General features: G+C 41.0%; 1 protein-coding gene across 2 annotated transcripts in view; it reads left to right on the forward strand.

The window, feature by feature from the left end:
• The first annotated feature begins 239 nt into the window (after positions 1–239).
• Positions 240–21,609, forward strand: part of spag6 (sperm associated antigen 6) — a 135,501-nt gene continuing 114,131 nt past the window's right edge. The window contains exons 1-2 of one of the 2 annotated variants that reach the window (XM_080211160.1): positions 240–343; positions 3,781–3,876. In XM_080211160.1, coding sequence (XP_080067286.1) covers positions 319–343; positions 3,781–3,876 — 121 coding nt within the window. In that variant the 5' untranslated portion in view covers positions 240–318. Of the gene's footprint in view, positions 344–2,518; positions 2,623–3,780; positions 3,877–21,609 lie in introns of those variants that run through there. The other variant, XM_080211150.1, reaches the window with a different exon arrangement.

A 21,609-nucleotide genomic window follows, 5' to 3' on the forward strand; every position in this document is an offset into this window, starting at 1 on the left:
CAAATCATAATTGAGACATTTGTAGAATGTTCCGTACCTATTCCCTAAATTATATCGGACCTCCTTAAACAGCCATTTCATTACGACAAAAGCTACTGATTGACAGCCTAGCGCCGGGTCAATGAGATGCAGTTCAGCAGCTCCAAGCTGTGACGTTCAAATACTAGAGGCGGGCCTTGAAATGCCGATCGATGCGTAATTACCCCAGTAACGGATTAAGTCAGATGTAGGACGGCCAGAGTTAGTAAACTGGTTTCACAGTTTCACTTTCCACTCCACACAGCATTTTGGAAACATGGTTACTCGCACTGGTTTATCATGCGGCGACCCTCACATTTTAAAGGTAAGTTCTTGTTCAAGTATTTTTGCGTCAGTTGTCATTTATTTACTTTGACCTGTTTGGTGAAACTTCACGATTGACACATAAATCGGCAAAAAGGAACGAAACTAAAAACTTAATCGCTCTTCGCGAAGCGAGGAAATACCCATCGTGTGCGCTTCGTTTGCGCCTGCGTCATCAGTATCTGACACAAGTATAGCGTTAGAGAACGACATTAATATTTGTTTTACATTCAGGTGCAATCACCCTGAGCATTGCAGAGAATTCATAAGGTTTGGGAAGTAATGCAGATTTAAGTATGCAACTTAAATCCGTTATAACGTAATTTAACTGAAGGATCCGTTCAATCTTTTTTCCTAAGAAAATCCTATTGAAGTGGACACGTAGAGACGAGTATGCTCAGGAGTTGAAAATATATGTAATAAAATATCATTTGAATCTTGGGAAACCTTTCCCTTTTTAAGACAGTGATGATGGAGGCTGCCAATATAAATGTTTCTAAAATGTGAGTGGATGCAGTTGAACCAGAAGACCTAAGGCACATGTTAATGAAAACGGAGAACAAAACATGAGTAGCAGGACAAACTGGATATGAATGGCAGCATCCAAAGAAGCTTTTTGTATATTCTTACAAACACACGACCATTAAAAGAGGGTTGAGATGTAAAATAAATTGTATATGTTTAACATATCAATGTGAGTAACTTGAATTCAGGCCTTAGTTAGATGGACACAATTTACAATTTCAGTTGCTGTTCGTGGTAGCTGGCTAGTCCTTTTCAAAAAGTAGAACATTGTATTTTAGAACATAGGCGTTTACGCAGTCTAAACATGGATTGTTCTTGGCGAATTATTTTTTCACCTATATTGTTCCATACATAATAGGCACACATTTTGTTCTGCGAAAATGGTTATGATTGTTCACCAGACTAGTTCCAGGGGTGAAAAACGCAAGTTATGACAATTGATTGGGAAAAACGAACTGTTTTCCTTGGAGAAAAGAAGGCTGAGCGGAGATTTGACAGAGGTATTCAAAATTGAGGGTCCTGGATAGAGTAGAAAGGGAGAAACTGTGTTCACGGCAAAAGGATCAAGAACTAGGGAGAACAGACTTATAATAATTGGTTAAAATAAGCACTTAATGACACGAGGAAAAACGTTTTCACGCAGGGAGTGGTTAAGGTCTAAATGCAGTGCCTGACAGTATGGTGGAACCAGGTTCAATCAAGCATTCAAAAGGCTTATCTGAAAAAGAAGAATGTGTAGGGAGAGGGAGGCAAGTGGCACTAAGTGTATTGCTCATTGGAGAGCCGGTCCAGGCACGATGGGCTGAACGCCGCCTTCTGCAATATAACAATTCCGTGATTTTGATTTTCTTGGTATCTAGGTAGGACCGCCAGTCAAGAAGCATTTGTTGCATGACATTGACTCTATAAACGACTTCTCCACATGTTACGCAATCAAAAGTCAAAACACCAGCCACAAATCACTTTAATATTGAGCAAAGGCGTTTGTATTCAGAACGATCGCAAAGATGCTGAGACAGAGCTCCCGTTTGCATTTGCTGCTACTTGAATCGTTTCCGCTTTAACCTTTCAAGATGTGAATATCTTTAACTGAATTCGTGTTTTACTCTTGGGGTTCCTGACATAAATTTTTCTTTAGTCCCAAGAGAGCATGCTTAACAAGATTGTACAACAAACTGCATGCTTATTACATGTTCAGGTGAATTGTACTGTGGAGTATTGCACAGCCGATTATATTTTTCATCGGAAAATATGGCATTTACACTGTAGAATCGGCGACACAGGCCGAGAACCACAGCACTATAACAAAGCTTGAGGCTGGCTGGCTGGCGGCTGCTGCTGCTACAGACAGGATAAATGCGAACAATTCATGCACGGAGTGCTTGTCAATCAAAGCGGGGAACAAGAGAGAAAAAAAGTGTGGGGGGGGAATGCTTGAGAGCTTCAAGTTGCAAACTCGCACTCTAAACACTCGCCAACAACAAGTGACAACGGTAATAATGAGCGGAGCTCACACTCTGCAAGCCACTCCGCTCACGCGCTTCAGCTCACAATCACAAAGTGGCGACCTCCACCAAGGATCGGCCAGCATCCCCTTCCGGTTCGTCGCCGTGGTAACCGCGGCACAGCACAATTCACCGGTTGTCTTGGACACTGCACAGAGCACAGCAGCGGCACCAGATCCCGTGTGTGGGATCCAATATATATCATCTACACACTGTACGGGCACCATGACTCAAAGATTAGCTTTACAAGGTAATCATCTTTCAGAAATTATAAGCATTATTGACTTGTTTCATGAAGGCTACTGTTAGATTCGATTTATTATTGTCACATGTATTGGTGTACAGTGAAAAGTATTGTTACTTGTGCAATTTACTGACAAAGCATACCACTCATAGAGAAGGAAAGGAGAGGGTGTGGAATGGAGTGTTACAATCATAGCTAGGGTGTCGAGAAAGACCGGTTTCCTCCCACAGTCCAAAGATGTGCGAGTTAGGTTGATTAGTCATGACAAATTGTCCCTTGGTGTCATGGGTACTAGCAGGGTAAATACATGGGGTTATGGGGATAGAGCCTGGATGGGATTGTTGTCAGTGCAAGCTCAATGGGTCCAATGGCCTCCTCCTCTGTAGTGATTCTGTGGTCAACTTGATATGAGGTAGGTCCGGTATGGTAGCAGAGAAGAAGCTGTTCTTGAGTCAATTGGTACATGACCTCAGACTTTTGTATCTTTTTCCCAATGGAAGAAGGTGGAAGAAAGTATGTTTAGGGTGCGTGGGGTCCTTGATTATGCTGGCTGCTTTTCATTAGAAATGAATCAGTTAAAAATTATTGATCTTAATAGACAAGGGAAAGATGTAAAGTTATTTATTTGATCTGAAATTGTAATTAAGCAGTGATTATTTATACAAAAGTAAATACTTGCATTTATATAGCTTCGCAGGATGTCCCAAAGTGCTTCATAGTCAATGAATTTTATACAAATTGTAGTTAATGTTGTCATGTCAGAAACTGGACTGCAGTTTACCACAGGCACCAATGTGGTGATAAACCTATTTTGTGATATTATTTGAGGGGTAAAGATTAGCCAGGGGAATTTCCCATTTCTTCAAACAGTGCCACAGAATCTTTTATAGCCCCTGAGTGGGAAGGCAGGACTTCACTTTTAACAGCTCATTTGAAAGACACTCTCTTGGTATTGTACTGAAGTGTCAGCTTATATTTTATATTCTGGAGTTAGACTTGAACCCCTAACTGTCTGATTCAAAGGCAAGAATTCTACTATTGAACCACAGTTAGTATTATCTGCTTTGTTTTAGAACACTTGTTGAATCATTATATATGAGAATTAATGTTTCAAGAATGTGTTTACTTTTATTTTTACCCCACCCTTTCCCTCCCCCACCACAGTTTTTGAGCAATACCAGAAGGCTAGAGCACAATTTGTACAGACAATTGCAGAACTTGCAACAAGACCACAAAATATTGAAACTCTACAGAATGCAGGTAAGTCAGTTTTGTTCTCAGTGTTCAGTGGTAAGTACAGGTGTTTTGCATTGTGAAAATAAATTTGAGAGCATATAAAATGTAGCATTAATATAATAAAAGATTACACATCTAAGCATGTATAGTTTTGCAATATTTTTGGTTAAATTTTGTCCGAAACTGTACATGGATATGCATTTCTATGGTGAGAGAGTATTAGGGGGAAAATAATGAAAGAACTACAAAGCTGCACTCAGTCAGTGTGCTTTACTGAAACTTATCCAGCAACCTTGGCCTGATGAGGTAGATTTGGATGGAATCACATCATGAGCCTTTGTGGCCTACATAGAAACTACAAGCAGGAGTAGGCCATGCAGCCCTTCGAACCTGCTCCGCCATTCGCTTTGATCATGGATGATCATCAAATTCAATATCCTAATTTTTCCCCCCTATATTTCTTGATCCCTTTAGCCCCAAGAGCCAATGTCTAATTTCTTCTTGAAATCAGACGGTGCTTTGGGCTCAACTACATTCTGTGCTAGTGAATTTCACACATTTATCCCCCACCATGGGTGAAGAAATTTCTCCTCACCTCAGCTCTAGAAGGTTTGCCTCTTATCCTCATATTATGACCCCTAGGTCTGGACTTCCTCACCACTGGGTATGTTCTTTCTGAATCTACCCTGTCTAACCCTGTTAGAATTTTATAAGTTTCAACAGATCTCCTCTCACTCTTCTAAACTCCAGTGAATATAATACTAACTGACTAAGTCTTTCCTCATATGACAGACCTGCCATTCCTAGGAATCGGCCTGGTAAAGCTTTGCTGTACTCTGTCTATAGCAAGGACATCTTTCCTCAGATAAGGACAGCAAAACTGCACACAATACTCCACCACCTCACCAATGTCCTATACAATTGCAGCTAAACATCCCTATCCCTAAAATCAAATCCTCTCGCTATGAAGGCCAACATGCCATTTGTCTTCTTTACTGTCTGCTGTACCTACGTACTCACTTTCAGTAACTGACACACAAGTACTCCAAGCTCTTATTCAGTATCCACCTCTCTCAATTTACACCCATTCAAGTGATAATCTGTCTTCGTATTATTGCTACTAAAGTGGATAATCTCACATTTATACATGATATTGCATCTGCCATGCAGATGCCCATGCACTCAGCCTGTCCAAATCACGCTGAAACATCCCTGCATCCTCCTCAGAGCTCACCCTCCCACCCAACTTTGTATCATCTGCAAATTTGGAGATAATACCATAAAACATAGGAGCAGATTTAGGCCACTTGGCCTATTGAGTCTGCTATGCTATTCAATATGGCTGATTTTTTTCTCATCCCCATTCTCCTCCCTTTTCCCCATAACCCCTGATCCCCTTATTAATCAAGAACCTATCTATCTCTGTCTTAAAGACACTTAATGACCTGACCTCCACAGCCTTCTGCGGCAAAGAGTTCCACAGACTCAACACTCTTTGGCTGAAAAAATTCCTCCTCATCTCTGTTCTAAAGCATTGTCCCTTTAGCCTGAGGTTGTGCCCTCTAGTTCTAGTTTTTCCTACTAATGGAGAGGATGTTTCCACGTCCACTCTATCCAGGCCTCGCAGTATCTTGTAAATTTCGATAGGATCCCCCCTCATTCTTCTAAACTCCAACGAGTACAGACCCAGAGTCCTCAACTGTTCCTCATATGACAGGCTTTTCATTCCAGGGATCATTCTTGTGAACCTCCTCTGGAACCTTTTCAAGGCCAGCACATCCTTCCTTAGGTATGGGGCCCAAAACTGCTCACAGTACTCCAAATGGGGTCTGACCAGAGCCCTATATAGCCTCAGAAGTACATCCCTGCTTTTGTATTCTAGCCCTCTCGACATGAATGCTAACGTTGCATTTGTCTTCCTAACTGCCAACTGAACCTGCACGTTAACCTTAAGAGAATCTTAAACAATAACTCTCAAATCCCTTTGTGTTTTTGATTTCATTAGCATTTTCCCATTAAGAAAATAATCTATGCCTCCATTCCTCCTTCCAAAGTGTCTCACACTTTTCCACATTGTATTCCATCTGCCACTTCTTTGCCCATTCTCCTAACCTGTCCAAGTCCTTCTGCAGTCCTCCCATTTCCTCAATACTACCTGTCCCTCTACAGATCTTTGTATCATCTGCAAACTTAGCAACAGTGCCTTCAGTTCCTAAATTCAGTTGCCTCTTCCAAATCATTAATATATAATGTGAACAGTTGGGGGCCTAGCACAGATCACTTTGGAACCCCACTAGTCACTGACTGCCAATCTGAAAAATAATCATTTATGCTAACTCTTTGCTTCCTGTCTGCGAACCAGCTTTCTATCCATCTCATGGTCTCTTGTATGAACTGGGACTATGTTAAAGATTCCTGAGCCTTGGCTTTAGTGCCTAGAAAAACTTTCTTTCAATAGGCAGTACTTCTCAGTTGGACTGGATTAGTGATTTGTGCAATTTCAGAAACACTCCTTAAGTTTTGTATTTTATTGTTCTAGCTATCTTTTGACAAGATTGAAAATGATTTATCTAATTTGAGGTGGGAAGTGAGAAGAAGAGTGGTCATTATCACAGAAAGCACCATCTGATATCTGAGTATCACCATTTGTGAATGGGCTTCAACTTCATATGTAACTTCAGCAGGAATAATTAGAGTGAGACGGTTGACCTGTTGAATATGGGGTAAATAATGACCATGTGACTGAAATTGTGAATGTATATGTTGTTTGTTTTTTTTGAAGCAAAGGTGATTATATTTATTATCTGGAGTATTTGGTAGTGTTCCAGTGGATATGTGGGTGACTGCTAAAGCTGATCTGTGCCCAGAAGGTTCTGCTGCAAATGGGACAGGATACTGTGACGATTGAGTTTTGAATGAGTTGCTGGCTCGGGATTTTCTCTCCTTGCATTTTTTTCTCTGTCCCTGATACACTTGCTTTCAAAGGAGGCCGTACTGTTCTTTATTTGGTTAGGATACCAAGCGACAATTTAGCACTGCCAATCCACCTAACCTGCATATCTTTGGATTGTGGAAGGAAACCAGAGTATTTGAAGGAAACCCATACAGACATGGGGAGAATGTGCAAACTCCACACAGACACTGAAAGGAGCCCAAACAATTCTTTCGCATCTCCAGTATAGCACCATGTGAGAGTCTTAGGCTAGATTGTTGTTTGATTTTTGACAATTTTCTTTCTTCTCTATTTCATCTAAAGGAGTTAACTGGCTGAATGTAGGTCCATGAGATATACTCTAATACCATACTAAATTGATTGTTATTTTCCTGAATATCTGCATGCTAATGGGTTGCCCATTAGTCTGTTCCTTTTTGTACTTGACATTCATGCTTACTTTCATAAGGTAGGAATCATTATTGAAGAAAAGCACTACCTTGGCTGAATTGTTTCTTTTTCTTCTATTGATGCTGAGGATTGTAATGTTCTTATGACAGCTCTGGTTAAGATCAGTAATCGTATAACAGCAGGGATCAAACCTGGGGACACAAATAACAAGCAAAATACTGAGGATGACGAAAATTTGAAATCAAAGCAAAAAACGGACTAAATATTCAGCAGGTCAGGTAGCACCCCAGAAGAGAAACCAAGTTAACGGCTTGAATTTACCTTCCCCTCCCGCCTGCAGGTTCTTCTAGTCCCACTGAAGTCAATGAATGTTTGAATGACTTGCACCACAAGGTGGGTTGGAAAATTTGGCCAACATTTCAGGTTGATGATTTTTCATCAAAACTGAAGGAAGATTGAATTGTAAGTGGAAGAGGGGACAGGAAAAACAAAGGAGAAGTTTGTGATAGGGTGGAGAACAAACTATTTGATATTGCATCAGCTAAACAGACTGGTAATGGATGTGGTAAAGAAACAAAAGTTATGTCCAAGTGAAGCCTGAATGGCTACATAGCAATCATCTGAATTCAACATGAAGGGATAAAAAAAAACATGATATGTATGACCAACCCAACAAAATGAAAAAAAAAGCGCATAAAATAAGATGAAGGCAGAAATATTGTAGCAGACCATGGGCAGAAAGCCCAGCATGTGAGCATGGTTAAGAATTAAAAAGATAAGTAACCAGAAATCTTTGGCCATGCAGACTAAATGTAGGTGTTCCACAAAACAATAACCCAGTCTGTGTTTGGTCTCCCCAGTGTAAAGGAGACCACATCATGAACAGTTTATGCAGTATACTAAATTGAAAGAAATATAAGTAAATTGTTATTTTACTTGGAAAATGTGTTTGGGGCCTTGGGTGGAGAGAAGGGAGAAAACAACAGATGGGTGTTGCATTTCCTGATCTTGCATGGAAAAATGCTTTAGGGAAGGGGTGGATGGCTGAGGAGTGAACAAGGATGTCGTGGAGGGAACAGTCCCATTGGAAAGCTGAAAGGGGAGGTGAGAGGAAGATGTATTTGGTGGTGATATCACACTGAAGCAGGCGGAAATTGTGGAAGATGATCCATTCAATACAGAGCTGGAGTGGAAGGTGACAACAAGAGGTTCTGGGAGGCAGGGGAAGGGGTGAGAGCTGAAGAGCGTGAAATGGATCAGACATGGTTGAGGGCACTAACAATCATCATGGGCGGGATTTCTTGATTGAACAAAAAGGAAGACGTTGAAAGCATTAGTGTTGAAGGTTGCATCATCAGAACAGATGGAGACTGATTCATCAGAACAGATGTCATGAGATGGAAAAACTGGGAAAATTGAATGGGGTACTTACAGGAAGCATGGTATGAGGAAGTGTAGTCAAATTGGCTATGGGAATCTATGGGTTTTAACTGAATATTGGTAGATAGCCAATGTTCAGAAATGAAGTCTGAGAAGTTAGTGAAAAAAGGGAAGAGTCAGAGATGGAGCAGGTAAAGGAAGGATTAAAATTGGAAACAAAGTCAGTGAAGTTTTCCAGTTAATTGTGAAAACAGGAGATGGCATCAATATAGTCATTAATGTACCAAAAAAAGAAATGAGGGAAGGGGCCAGTGTTGGTGGAATAATGAGTGTTCCACGTCCCATAAATTGGAGGCATAACTGTGACCCATGTTGGTACCTTGTATCTAGTGGAAGTGGATGAAGATGAAGGAGAAATTGTTTAGAATGAGAACAAGCTCTATCAGGGGGAAGAGGGTGATGGTGGATGGAGACTAGTTCGGCCTCCATTCAAGGAAGAAGCAGAGACTTATGAGACTGTCTAGCCACGAATGGAAATATAGAGGGATTGGAGTGAAGTAGGTTACAGGTGAGTGAGAAAAGCAGAGAAATTGAGATGGCCAATGTCATACTGGCAGTTCTCGATGAAGAGATCTAGAAAGGGTAAGAGGCCAGAAAGGAGAATTGGGAGGAAGATGAAGGGAGGGGGGTGGTGGGATGGGGGTGTGGGGGGGGGGGGGGTGTGGTGGCAGGTCCAGGTGGAGGGAGAATATTTGAGATGAATGAACAGTTCAATGGGAGGAGAACTCCTTGTTTAAGAAGTGGTACAGAGATGGAGCTAATGAGAGAAGAGCACCGCATTGAGCTGATCTCACTCTTCATTCCGCTCTAACACACTCTGTCTCTCCTACAGCATCTTTCCATGCAAGCACAGGTGGTGCAGTACGTATCCATTCACTTGTTCCCTTCTCACCGTCAGAGGCCCCAAACACACCTTTCGAGTGAAACAGTGATTTATTTGTACTCCTTTCAAATTAATATACTGTATTGGCTGTTTACAATGTAGGCTGTCCTCTTCAGCGGGGAAACCAAATGCACATTCGGTTTATGGAACATCTCCATTCTGTTTAAATGCGTGACCCTGAGCTCTGGTTGCTTGTCATCTTAATTCTCCACCTCACTCACCTGCTGACCTTTCTGTCCATGGGCTGCTGTACACCCTATCTTTCGACTTGGCACTCTACAACCTTCTGAACTGAACATCACGTTCAACAATTTTAGACCACGACTTATGTCTTTATCTCATGTGTTGTTATTTTCCCCACATTTTTTGTATTGTTGGGTTGGCCTTGTTCCTTTCTTTATTTCTTAGTGGAAGATGTATTTGGATGGTTGCTATGTAGTCTTATTTGGACACAAACTTTGTCTCCACCATTTCCACGACCACTTTCTTAGCCTGTTGTATCATTAATCATTTGTTATTTAATCTCTCTGCCCTCCACCCTATCACAGACATTCTCCTTTGTTCTTCCTGTTCCACCCCCTTTCACTTGTTTAAAAACACACTTTTATCTTTCATCAGTCTGATGAAAGGTTATCGACCTGAAATGTTAACACTGTTTCTCTCCACAAGTGAGGACGAATCTGCTGAGCATTTTCAACATTTGTGTGCTTTTATATCAACCCTGGGGACCTTCTTTTGCCTTTATGTTTAAGCTACTCAGTGAATAAACTCATTGAATCATTAATGGGGACTCTCCCCATCTTTAGCCACAATTGAACATGGAAACAAAAGTGGGGGGGCACAAAAGTAGCAAATGTTCAATCAAGATTTCGTTTCCATACCCTTGTTACAGCTTTTCATTTACAAAATGATGTCTAAAATGCTTACTTTCAAATTTGTTGCTAAGAAACCATCTTTACTTTTCTGGACAATCATTTAGATAAGAAGTATCATTGGAAGATGTTGGAATCAATGGTATCCAACATTCATATATACTGCCACGCAAAAAAGACAACAATGCCTTTGAGAGAGGAAGGAAGTGGGAAAAATCTGATGAGGAAAATAATAAACAAATCAAATAAAAGTACTTATGGTTTTACATTCTTAAAATCAAAACTAAGGGCTTGATTCTAATGGCTAAAGAGATGTGACTGGATTGTCACTAGAAAAGGAGTTGTTCATGCTCTTGTCAGAGTAGAGGCGATGATGTTCAAAAATTTGCTCTGACTGAAGTATGAAGCCATGCCCATGATTTCATCCAGTAGACCTCTCTGCTACTGATATGGTTATCTCCTGGGCTCTCCAATTGAAACGTTTGATTGGAAATTAAGCAGGAGAAGTTGTTTGAAATTTGTAGAGGTCTGAACCATCATTTGTACTCATTTTCCATGTCTTTATGTTCTTCTCAACAATCACGGCCAAATATACGAGACAGTTGTCCTTGTTACAGTAATCCTCAGTTCCATCCTGTTTCAGTGAATATTAAATGGTTCACATTTTGCTGCAGTAAGGCTAGCAGAATTATCAACATTTGCCATCATTACTTTTCTGCAACTGAGCAAGTTCTGGAATCTGGATGTGTGTATTTAAATACAGAAATTTTGAGGTTGAGTCAGTGATTCTACCCTTCTCCAGTATGTGCACTTTTAAGGCTCCACCCAGACTGCATCCAACAGGAAGTTATTGAACTGATAAGAACTTCCACTTTTAGGGCAAGATTTTAACTCACTCAAAACCACTTGCATAGAGTTAAAATTGGATTCAGTTTTGTTTTAAAAATTCTTGAAAAAGCTATATATTTGTTGAATGAGGTATAACTAGGCTTTTAATGGTGCATTGATTTCATAATTTCTACTAACCAGCATCATGGCCCTGCAAGAATAATTTTATACCAATTCAATCTCAAATTTATACAAGATGATAAAAAAATTGCTTCTTGGAATAATATACTTTAAAGATTCTTTATGATATTTTAGCTTTTAGCTAAATTCCATGTGAACATTCCAACCATATATTCTTTTATTTGTATATTTTAAAAGTGAATAGTGAAGGAATGCAGTGGTTTTCACTTCTTCATGCTGGAAGTGGGAATGCTTCAACATGATTGGCTGCTTATTCTGCTTGCTGGTATCACTATTGCTAGGTGCCTGGTGCCAGATTCAAACAGAGATCTGGAAAGGGGAAGTCCAGGCTACAGAAATTGATAGATCATTGTGGGCATTTTTTCTTAAGGTCTGTGATGAGTGGTTTTATTATATATTATTTTAAGACTGATTTGTGTGCTTTTTACTAAATATTTCCTTGATGAACTGTTTATTTTCTGTACCTCAGTTTCAAAATTATTTTTCTGTGCATGTTCTGTGATGGACTCCTAGTAGGTGGTCCGGGGTAAAATGGGCATGAAGCTTAATTTGTAGAGTTAATTGGCCCCAAGCTGTTCCACCAGTAATACGTTATCTCATTAGCTGCCCCTTAGAAACTAACTTGTAAGCAGAGGGGAGGAGTACTGACAGACCTTTTTTTAAATTTTGTTTGCTCCTTTGATTTTAGAACTATTTCTTTGGGTAGAAGTTTTGGATTATCTAAAAACCAAAGTAACCTTAATAGGATGGATTCCTATTCTCCTCATAACATTTTAAGGTGAGAAATTGCTGTTAGTGATGTTGTGGAAAAATATTTTCTGCATTTATATTGCATGCATTTGATATTTCAAAAGAGGCTGTGTAGAATTTTTAGCCCCCATGGGAGCCTGAAATGGAGGCAGACAGGCATGGAATTTCATGCGGCTGGCCTGCATACCAGTTCACCGGCTCCATCCTACTTGCTGCATTATCTTCCCATAGGCGAGTGGGATGGGAGGGATGTGGCTAGGTTATTGGCTTGCAAGCGGCAGGTAGCCTATTGTCCCAATTAACTTTCTATCAGCATCAGCTAACAGAGATGGATTGGGATTTTCCAATCTGCCACCAGGTTCTTGGAGGCATCAGAAGTCAGTTTAATTGCCTGGAGGCGACCTTCTGGCAGAAGACCAGAGAGGACTCATACTCCAGGCCCTGTCAACCTGCATGGGTGTAGTAGCAGCCACCAGCCACCCTGTAAAGGAGTATTCCTTGCACACTGCTTCGTCACCCCTTTTTAACCCAACCCCCGACTAACCTTACAGTAATGGCACAACTGCAAAGACCATTCTTAAATTGCCAATAAATCAAATCAGATAAAATCAAAAAGGTGGAAGTGTTCCTTTTTGAGGAATTCTGTCACTCACTGCTATGGCATCCTACTGCTGTTTTTCAGCAAGAAGGCCCTTAGTTTCAATAGCCTGTCCATGATCCTTAATTGGATAGGGGAGCCTGCTGACTGGCTGTTAATTGGCAGCCCTGGCAAAAATAACTGTGACTGTTTCTTACACAGTGTGGGTTTTGCCCTGAGTTTGAGCCTGACTACAGGATTCACAAGCCTGCAGGGAAAATCCTGCACCATCATGTCTCTACCAAAAGGATAACAGAGGAATGCCATGTGACTGTGTTAAGTAATCATCTAATATTGGCAATAATAATTATCTGGTCAAGAGTTTCTTCACTTGGAGTCACATTTCTGTAAATCTGTATTTACATTAGGGGGTGGTGAAGAGTGAGAAACGATCACTGAGCTGACTGGGTAAGTGCTAAAGACTAATGCGTTGCTGGACATCATCAGTAGAGGTGTAAAATGAAAAAATCAAGGAAGTGAGCAGCACAGCGGCATGATGCCACAATAGTTAGCACTGTTGCCTTACAGTGCCTGGGACCTGGGTTCAGTTGTGGCCTCGGGTAACTGTCTGTGTGTAGTTTATACATTCTCCTATGTCTGCGTGAGTTTCCTCCTACAGTTCAAAGATATGTAGGTTAGGTATATTAGCCATGCTAAATTGCCCCTTAGTATCGGCAATAGCAGGGTAAGTATGTGGGGTTATGGGGATAGAACCTGGGTGGGATTGTTGTCAGTGCAGGCTCGATGGGCTGAATGGCCTCCTGAATGATACTTCATTTATGAAACATCTGGCTTGCTGTCATTTTGGAATATTGTGTTCAGTTTTAAGAAGTTACATTAGAGAGCATTTAATGGTGTTGGCAAAAATTCTGTGGCAGTTCACCAGGATGGTATCTGAGTTGAAGAGCCTGAATGTTGTGAGAGGATGGGTAATCTTGGTTTATGTTTCCTGGAGAAAGAGAAGTAATTTGATGAAATTGTTTTAAGTTCTGTAAGATCAGGACCAGTTATGTAAGGAACAATCTTGGCTAGGGAATTCTAGACTAAGTGGAATAATTTCAGGGTTTGAGCTAAATTAGTTAGAAGTGAATTCAGGAGATATTCTGTGAAGAAGATTATCTCAAAGAAGACTATCAATGCATAATAAATGGAATTTTAAGAGAGCAAGATAACTTTTTAGCTGAGAAGTTAGAGTATTTAACGATTTTTATTCTTCAAGTGTCTAAGTTAAAGATACCTGATTTTCACCAAATTACAATAAGTGCAAAAAATGACTGGTCACAAAAATGGTAACCATTATGTAGGCTATAGGAATTGATATTAAAGTTAGAGAATATTGGAATTTTCTGAGAATGTTGAGCCTGTACAAGAGTTTTAAAATTTTAAAGTAAGTTGTTTGCTGCATGTGGAGCTGATACCAACATCACCCTGATTGTTTTTACCTTAGAGTACGTTGCTAGGCCACTTCAGAAGTCAGTAAAATCAACCAGTTCAGGTAGTGGCAGTAAATTGACATTAGTGAATCCGTGTGACAAGCAGCTTTCATTGTCATTTGTACTGCTGCTAGCCCACAACTTAAATGCATGCTATGGTGAGATTTGAACTTATGACCTCTGAGTTGATAATCAAGTGTTTTAGCCACTACGTTACTATAACCTACAGAGATTACATCTAGAGGGATATCTGTTTTAGATGCGTATCGATTTTTTTAAATTAATGCTAGCAGAGGGAAATACATCCAGAAAGGTGGAACCAGGATGATTTCCTGCAAAATATACAACTGTTGGATATTGGCAGTCTATGAAAGATTTCATTAACTCTTCCTCCAAATTAAAAAATTAAGAGCTCCCTGATAACCATGTAGGTTGAAGATATAGCTCGCTGTAACGCTGCATCATACCAATCACACATTTAAGGTGGAATTTTCCACATATCAACAGCGAGGGTCACAAAATTTGGCATGATGGCAAAAGCTAGATTCATGGTGACAGAAGATTACTTTAGAATTCTTTTCTCCCAAATCTGTTGGCGAGCTAAACTAGTTTCCTGCTCATCCACGCCAGGAACCATATTTATATGCATTTGCATCTCATATTTGCTCATTAAAAGGCCAACTCACCAGAACCACATTTCCTCTCTAAGTTAAGGGCTCATCAGTAGATAATTAGAATGGGCTCTTTCCCAACTGTATACAAGTGACGTGCACCCGACGAACTTCCGTTCATCAATGACTTTGAGGGGCGTAGATGTTGCTCTTGCTCTGTAAGCTTTTGGGTGTTTGTATTACAAGTTGTGCCAAGACAAAATTTGGCTAATCCAGCCTTAAATTTACCCAACGGTGAAGAACCCATAGCCGTCTGTGGTAGGCAGTTCAAAGATACACAACTTTTTGAGTGAACCCCACTTCTTTCTGGGGAAGGGCAGAACTAGGAGCTGTCAATATAATGTCTTCACCGAGAAATTTATGGCATGCAGTACTTCCAGGGGAGCTTGGATATGTGCAGTACTCAGTGGGTGGGGAGCGGGGGTCAATCAGCTCAGATAGTCCCGGGGGGGTGGGTGGGGGTGGTGTCGGAGCGTGAACTTGGATGAATTCCTCTGCTCATTGCCCACTGGGAAGGTCTTTAAAAATGGAACCATGGATCACCACGTACGTAAGTTGATGGCGGGGGGGGGGGCAAAGGAGGCTATGATTTGCCCTCCCCGCCAGCAAAAAAATATGGGACCCGTTCAGAACGCCGCATTATATGGCAGAGGAACTGCCATTGCTGTCGGCGGCTTTAATGCCGCTTTTCTCGCCTAACATTGGCCTTTGCCGATATCGGGAAAGTTCCTGATCATGATATGTTTGGGGCAGATTAATAATACAACATATTTCATTGGAAGCTTTTACTGAATGTATCCTTTTTGTTTACCATGTGAATAAAAAGAGCTTTTTTTGTATGCTTACAAATTGTTTAATTTTTGTCTCTGTTTTAAGTTTTAGAGTGACGACATAAGTTTATTATATAAATCACGTTGTTACTCTTGGCGTATCGGGAACAACTGTTATTGATATGAGAAGTAGGTCTCTCAATCATTGAAACCTGCTTTTGAATCCACAACAAAGGGACCGTACAGTCTCTAGATCATCAGCTGTGGTTTCCGTAACCTAGCAACTTACAGTTGCTGTCTCACCTGCAAGAGCAATTTTTTTAAATAGCAATTTGCTCGAGCTGATTGTGTAAAGTTGATTTTAAGATCTATGAACACAATAGAGCACAATATAAATGTTTGCAGAGAATTTGTTGTTTGAACATTTAATTGTCAACTTTTTTGTGTCGAGAAGGACTTGGATGACATTGATTGTCACAATTGTGCCTTGCTATGCAAATTATTTCCCAAGTTTTTCCTGTACTATGCAATGTTGTAAGAGGAAAAAGTGAGGCGTTTTACCAAGGTTTTTTTAACAAACGAAGTAGTTTACCTCTAAATATATTGTAGTTATACGACAATGATATCCCATTTTAATGAAGTAAACAATGTAATGGTAATTACTACATTTTCTGATATATCTATTATTACTTGTTTGGACTCAGGCCTATGATTACAATTGGGGTCAGTAAGCCAACCAAATTCCTAACCCCTTTGTAGTCATAATTTGGTCCCCAATTGTCACGTGATGCCTGGAGTGGTAGTGGTGGGGGTGGGGAGTGGGGGAAGACAAGGGACACCAACACTAAAGTTTGCACAGAATAGGCAACCTCCAAGAAGGAAGTGGCTTATACCTTATCCCCATCATCACTTCTACCTGTGCCCCTGCCCAAAGGGGGAAAAAGGATGCATGGTGAAGGTCTCTGGTCAATTATGAGGCCATAGTCCACGCCTCCAACTTACTTCTAACCAAGTAACTGAAAAGTCGAGCTGCTCAGTGGAGGCTTTTTATTGTTTGATCATCCAAACCCAAAACTAATGTCATAGATTGTAGGAGGGCAAGTGTGTGACATTCATGACCCTTATTGAAACAGTAGTGGGATTCTTCCAGTTTGGAACATTAGGGTAGCTAGCTAGTGACTTAAGTCTCGGAGAGAAACAGTGACACATTTTGCTCATCTGTTCTGAATGGCAAGTTAAGATGCAGTTCAGTTCAAGTTTATTTATTAGTCACAAGTAAGGCTTACATTATCTCTGTAATTAAGTTACTGTGAAATTCCCCTAGTCGCCACATTCCGGCGCCTGTTTGGGTCAATGCACCTAACCAGCCTGTCTTCCGGATTGTGGGAGGGAACCGGAGCACCTGAAGGAAACCCATGCAGACACGGGGAGAACTTGCAAACTCTGCACAGACAGCGACCCAGACAGGAATCGAATCCAGAACCCTGGCACTTTGAGGCAGCAGTGCTAACCACTGTGCTAAGGTAACTTAAGGTGACAGGACAGGTGGGTCCTGCTGTATCTTACAAGATGACTGCTTACTGCATTGAAGTTAAGGTAAGAATGCCATTCGGTTCTTGGTGTTATCTGTAGTTATTTTTAATAATGTTTTTAGTGAGCATTTTCCACTTTGTATTCAATAAGATATGCAATGACTTCCCAGGATTCAGCACAGTACAAAACGTTCATCATTTCACATACATACACATAGAAGACCAGCAAAGATCAATACAAATAATTCAAGAAATTAGACATCAAAATCCCTGACACTGTGGTCAGCATCTCCTTTTTGTATGGATATTGAAAGGATAACAGAGTGTGGGGAGATAGGACAACAGAAGGCCATGAAAACATGGCACTACAGTGCACACGCTTTTACGGAGCAGCAAAACAGAAAAAATCTCTCAAGACAAGCTGCATTGGAAGGCACCGTTGAGACAGAGGATACCCCTAAATGCAGCTGTCTCTCTACACAAAGAGGACCCCATACCAAGGGGGTCATGCCTATCAAACAAGTAACTAGACAGCTGTCAACTCTGCCTACCTAATCAAATAACCTCAGAAAATCAGTCCAAAAATACTCAAACACCTATCAACCATGCTCCATCACACACCTCCCCTACTCTCCAACCAATCAACCAACCAACTAGCTTTTGGAACTCTTGTTGCTGCTTCATCAGGTGAGTGGGATTTCACAAAGGAACAGCAAGCAGTCCGAAAGCTAGTGGCTTTTGCTACCGAATAAATCTGTTGGACTTTAACCTGGTGTTGTGAGACTTCTTACTGTGTCTACCCCAATCCAATGCCGGCATCACCACTATAGGATAAGCATAGTATTTCTTAGAAACCAGGATAACTAACAAAAATTACTAAAAAAAAAGCTCTAATGGGAGGTTTTCCTTAGCTAAAATGAGGACATACAAATCGCTTTTACATCCATCCGTCCATCCACCCACCAGACTGCTGTCATGCTTCTCACTTTTTCTATAACTAAAGCAAAGGGTACTGTGAAAGAATGCACTCTTCCTGTGCAAATGCAAGGATTACAGCACATTTGTATTTAAAAAAAACAATATATGTATACAACCTTTAAGACATAGAACCCACTCTTAATGCTCCCCAACAAGAAAAAGAAGATGAGGGCCCGTAGTCAGGGAACCAAGGTCCTTACCCCTCCCATCATTGGAGCAAACTAGTGGAAGAGAATATGAACAAGGATATAAAAGATAGTGATTCTGAATTTACAGGATAACAGGCAAGGGAAAAGAAAAGAAATCCCAAGTCTCGGTGCTTAACACATGCCTTTATTAGGATAAAAGACAGCGTCACATAATCAGGAGTAAAAACACAGGGGAACAAAGTTCAGGGTTATTGACAAACTGCAGGATCATAACCCATCCACAGAGTGAGAAAAAGCCATAGCCGTGATCAAATCATCCAAAATTTCACTGAAGTTGCCACACCCCCATCATGCCATTGTCCCAGATGAGCAGGAGCCCAGGTCCCAGCCAGCAGGGAATGTCCATTGCAATTGGTCACTCCACCTCCTGTTGGGGAGATTGAGGTCAAGATAGCGCAAGACCAGTGGTTGGGGTCTCCATCCAACTCCATGTGCTACCCCAAATTCAAATACCCAACCCTGAAATCAAGATTGTAAAAGCATGGCAGCCAGTTCTCAAAATCAGCTGGCAATCTCATCACACTTCCTCTTTCTGTGGGAAACTAGCTCATGGACAATCCTCGTGTGGCCATGTCTCCTGGACTTAAATAGAATGTTCAACACACCTAGCAGCAAGATTTCCAAGGATCAAGGTGAGTCTTCACTGAGGAAATCTCCATTTCAACTAAATGTTCCTGCATCATTCATTCTCCATAGGATATCTCAGTTAATTGTATTAAACACTCATAATCTGCACCAAGGAGCTTTTTTTTTACTCATTCATGGGAAATGGGCATTGCTGGCTGGTTAGTATTTATTGCTCGTTCCTAGTTGCCCTTGTTCAAATGGCAATTCAGAGTCAACCGCCATTGCTGTGTGGCTCTAGAGTCATGCATAGGCCAGACCAGGTAAGGATGGCAGATTTTCTTCCCTAAAAGACATTAGTGAATCAGATAGGTTTTTCCAACAATTGGCAATAATTTCATGGTCATCAATAGATTCTTAATTCCACATATTTTCATTGAATTCAAATTCCACCATCTGCTGTGGTACGATTTGAACCTGGGTACCCAGAACATTAGCTGAGTTTCTGGATTAATTGTCTAGCGACAATACACTAGGCCAACACCTTCCCTGAATATGTCTTCCACATTTTTACTCATAAATGGTCTTCATATTGGCACCAATTGCAAGGGGCTGCTCACCAGTGACACTGCCACTGTGAATCAAGCCCCACTCAAGACAGGTCTGCCTGCATCTCACAAATAAGGATTTCTCTGACTTAATTCAGCTCCCTGCAATCAAAAAAGATAATCAGGATTTCCCAAAATTATTTCATAGGTTATATGTTATAGGTCGTGCATTAGGATAAAAGAAAAGATTAAAAGATGAGTTGTGCCAGTGCTTGCAAAAATGCAGGCACTCCTGTGCTTGCATGATGGGACCCTCATCCTGCCTGTAGTTTGATTGTGTAGCTGCTTTAGCTTATTGTTTCGTATGCTTGGTTTTGCGGTAATTGATTGCAGGCATCAGAAAAAACATGTTGTGCATAACAGTCAAAAGTGCCCCTGTCTTAATGTTGTTGGCACTAATCTTCACTGGACAAGCATCAGTTATAATTGCAAATTTAGTAACTTTGTATTGCACAACAACACTTACCCACTTACAGTATGTATGTGCTCTGCCCAAAGGCAGGTCCTTGACCTATTGTCTGCTATTACTTCATCCTGACCCAATTTTCTTGGCAATTTTTGTCAGTAATGGTTTACAAAAGTCTGGGTGCTTAACAACTGACTCAAGAACAGCTTGTTCCCTGCTGTCATCCGACATTTGAATGGACCTACCTTATATTAAGTTGATCTTTCTCTACACCTTAACTATGACTGTAACACTTCATTCTGTACCGTAGATCATAGAACCCCACAGTGCAGAAAGAGGTCCTTTGGCCCATTGAGTCTGCACCGAACACAATCCCACCCAGGCCCTACCCCCATATCCCTTCATGTTATACCCACTAATCCTTCTAACCTATGCATCCTTGGACACTAAGGGGCAGTTTCTTAGCATAGCCAATCAAACTAATCCACACATTTTTGGACAGTGGGAGGAAACCCATGCAGACATGAGAACGTGCAAACTCCACACAGACGGTGACCCGAGCTGGGAATCGAATCCAGGACCCTGGAGCTGTGAAGCAGCAGTGTTAACCACTGTGCTACCACGCTGTCTCCTTTCTTTCTGCCTGAACGGTATGTTTTGTCAGTATAGCGTGCAAGAAATAATACTTTTCACTGGAAACCAAGACATGTGAGATAATAAATTAAATCAAATCATTGCCTTCCACTTTCAGGAGAGGGCAAGGGGGTGGTAGGTCCCAAGTCTACTTCAGCCAGAATTGGAATCAAACTCATTCTGTTGCTGCTATTCTGAACCACACAATAGCCATCTGCCGAGATGAGCTAATTGGCCCTCTGTTTATATTTATACAACACCTTTAACGTAATAAAACATCCCATGCTCTTGCTAGGAGTGTTATAAAGCAAAATTAGACATCAAGGCAATCTGAGAGCAGGTGGCCAAACCTATTCAAAGAGGAGCATCTTAAATAAGATATGGAGAATCGAAGAGGTGTGGGCAAGGAATTCCAGAGCCTAGTGTCGAGGCAGCTGCAGTCATTGCCACCTCTGGTTACAATCAGGGATGTTCAATAGGACTGGATTAATGAGCACAGATGCCTTGGAGGGGTGTAGGTCTGGAAGAGGAGAATACAGATGAGGAAGGATGTGAGTACAGAAGAATTTGGTAACAAGAGTGAAAATTTTAAAATCAGTATGTTGCTTGACCAGGAGCCAATGTAGATCAGTGACCACAGGTGCGACAGATGAATAGGACTTGGTGTGGATAAGGACATGATTAACAGTGTTTTGAATCACTGCAAGGAGGGTAGAATATGGGAGACAATCCAGGTGTGAGTTGGGATAACCATGTCTAGAATACAAAGGCATGAATGTGGGTCTCAGCAATCGATGAGCTAATGTAGGGGTGGAACCTGGCGATGCTACAGAGGTGGAAATAGACAGTTGATGCAGATGGGTTGGCCAGTAGCTTATATCAAAGTGAAATATGGTTTAATCTTGGACAGATGCTGGGGAGAAGGATGGAGACGGTAACCAGGGAATGCTTTAAAGCACCGATGGAAGACGATGGGCTTTAGATTTCCCAATGTACTCA

Source organism: Carcharhinus amblyrhynchos, chromosome 2, assembly GCF_965287045.1.
Source record: "Carcharhinus amblyrhynchos chromosome 2, sCarAmb.v2.hapA, whole genome shotgun sequence".
Classification (NCBI taxonomy): Eukaryota; Metazoa; Chordata; class Chondrichthyes; order Carcharhiniformes; family Carcharhinidae; genus Carcharhinus; species Carcharhinus amblyrhynchos.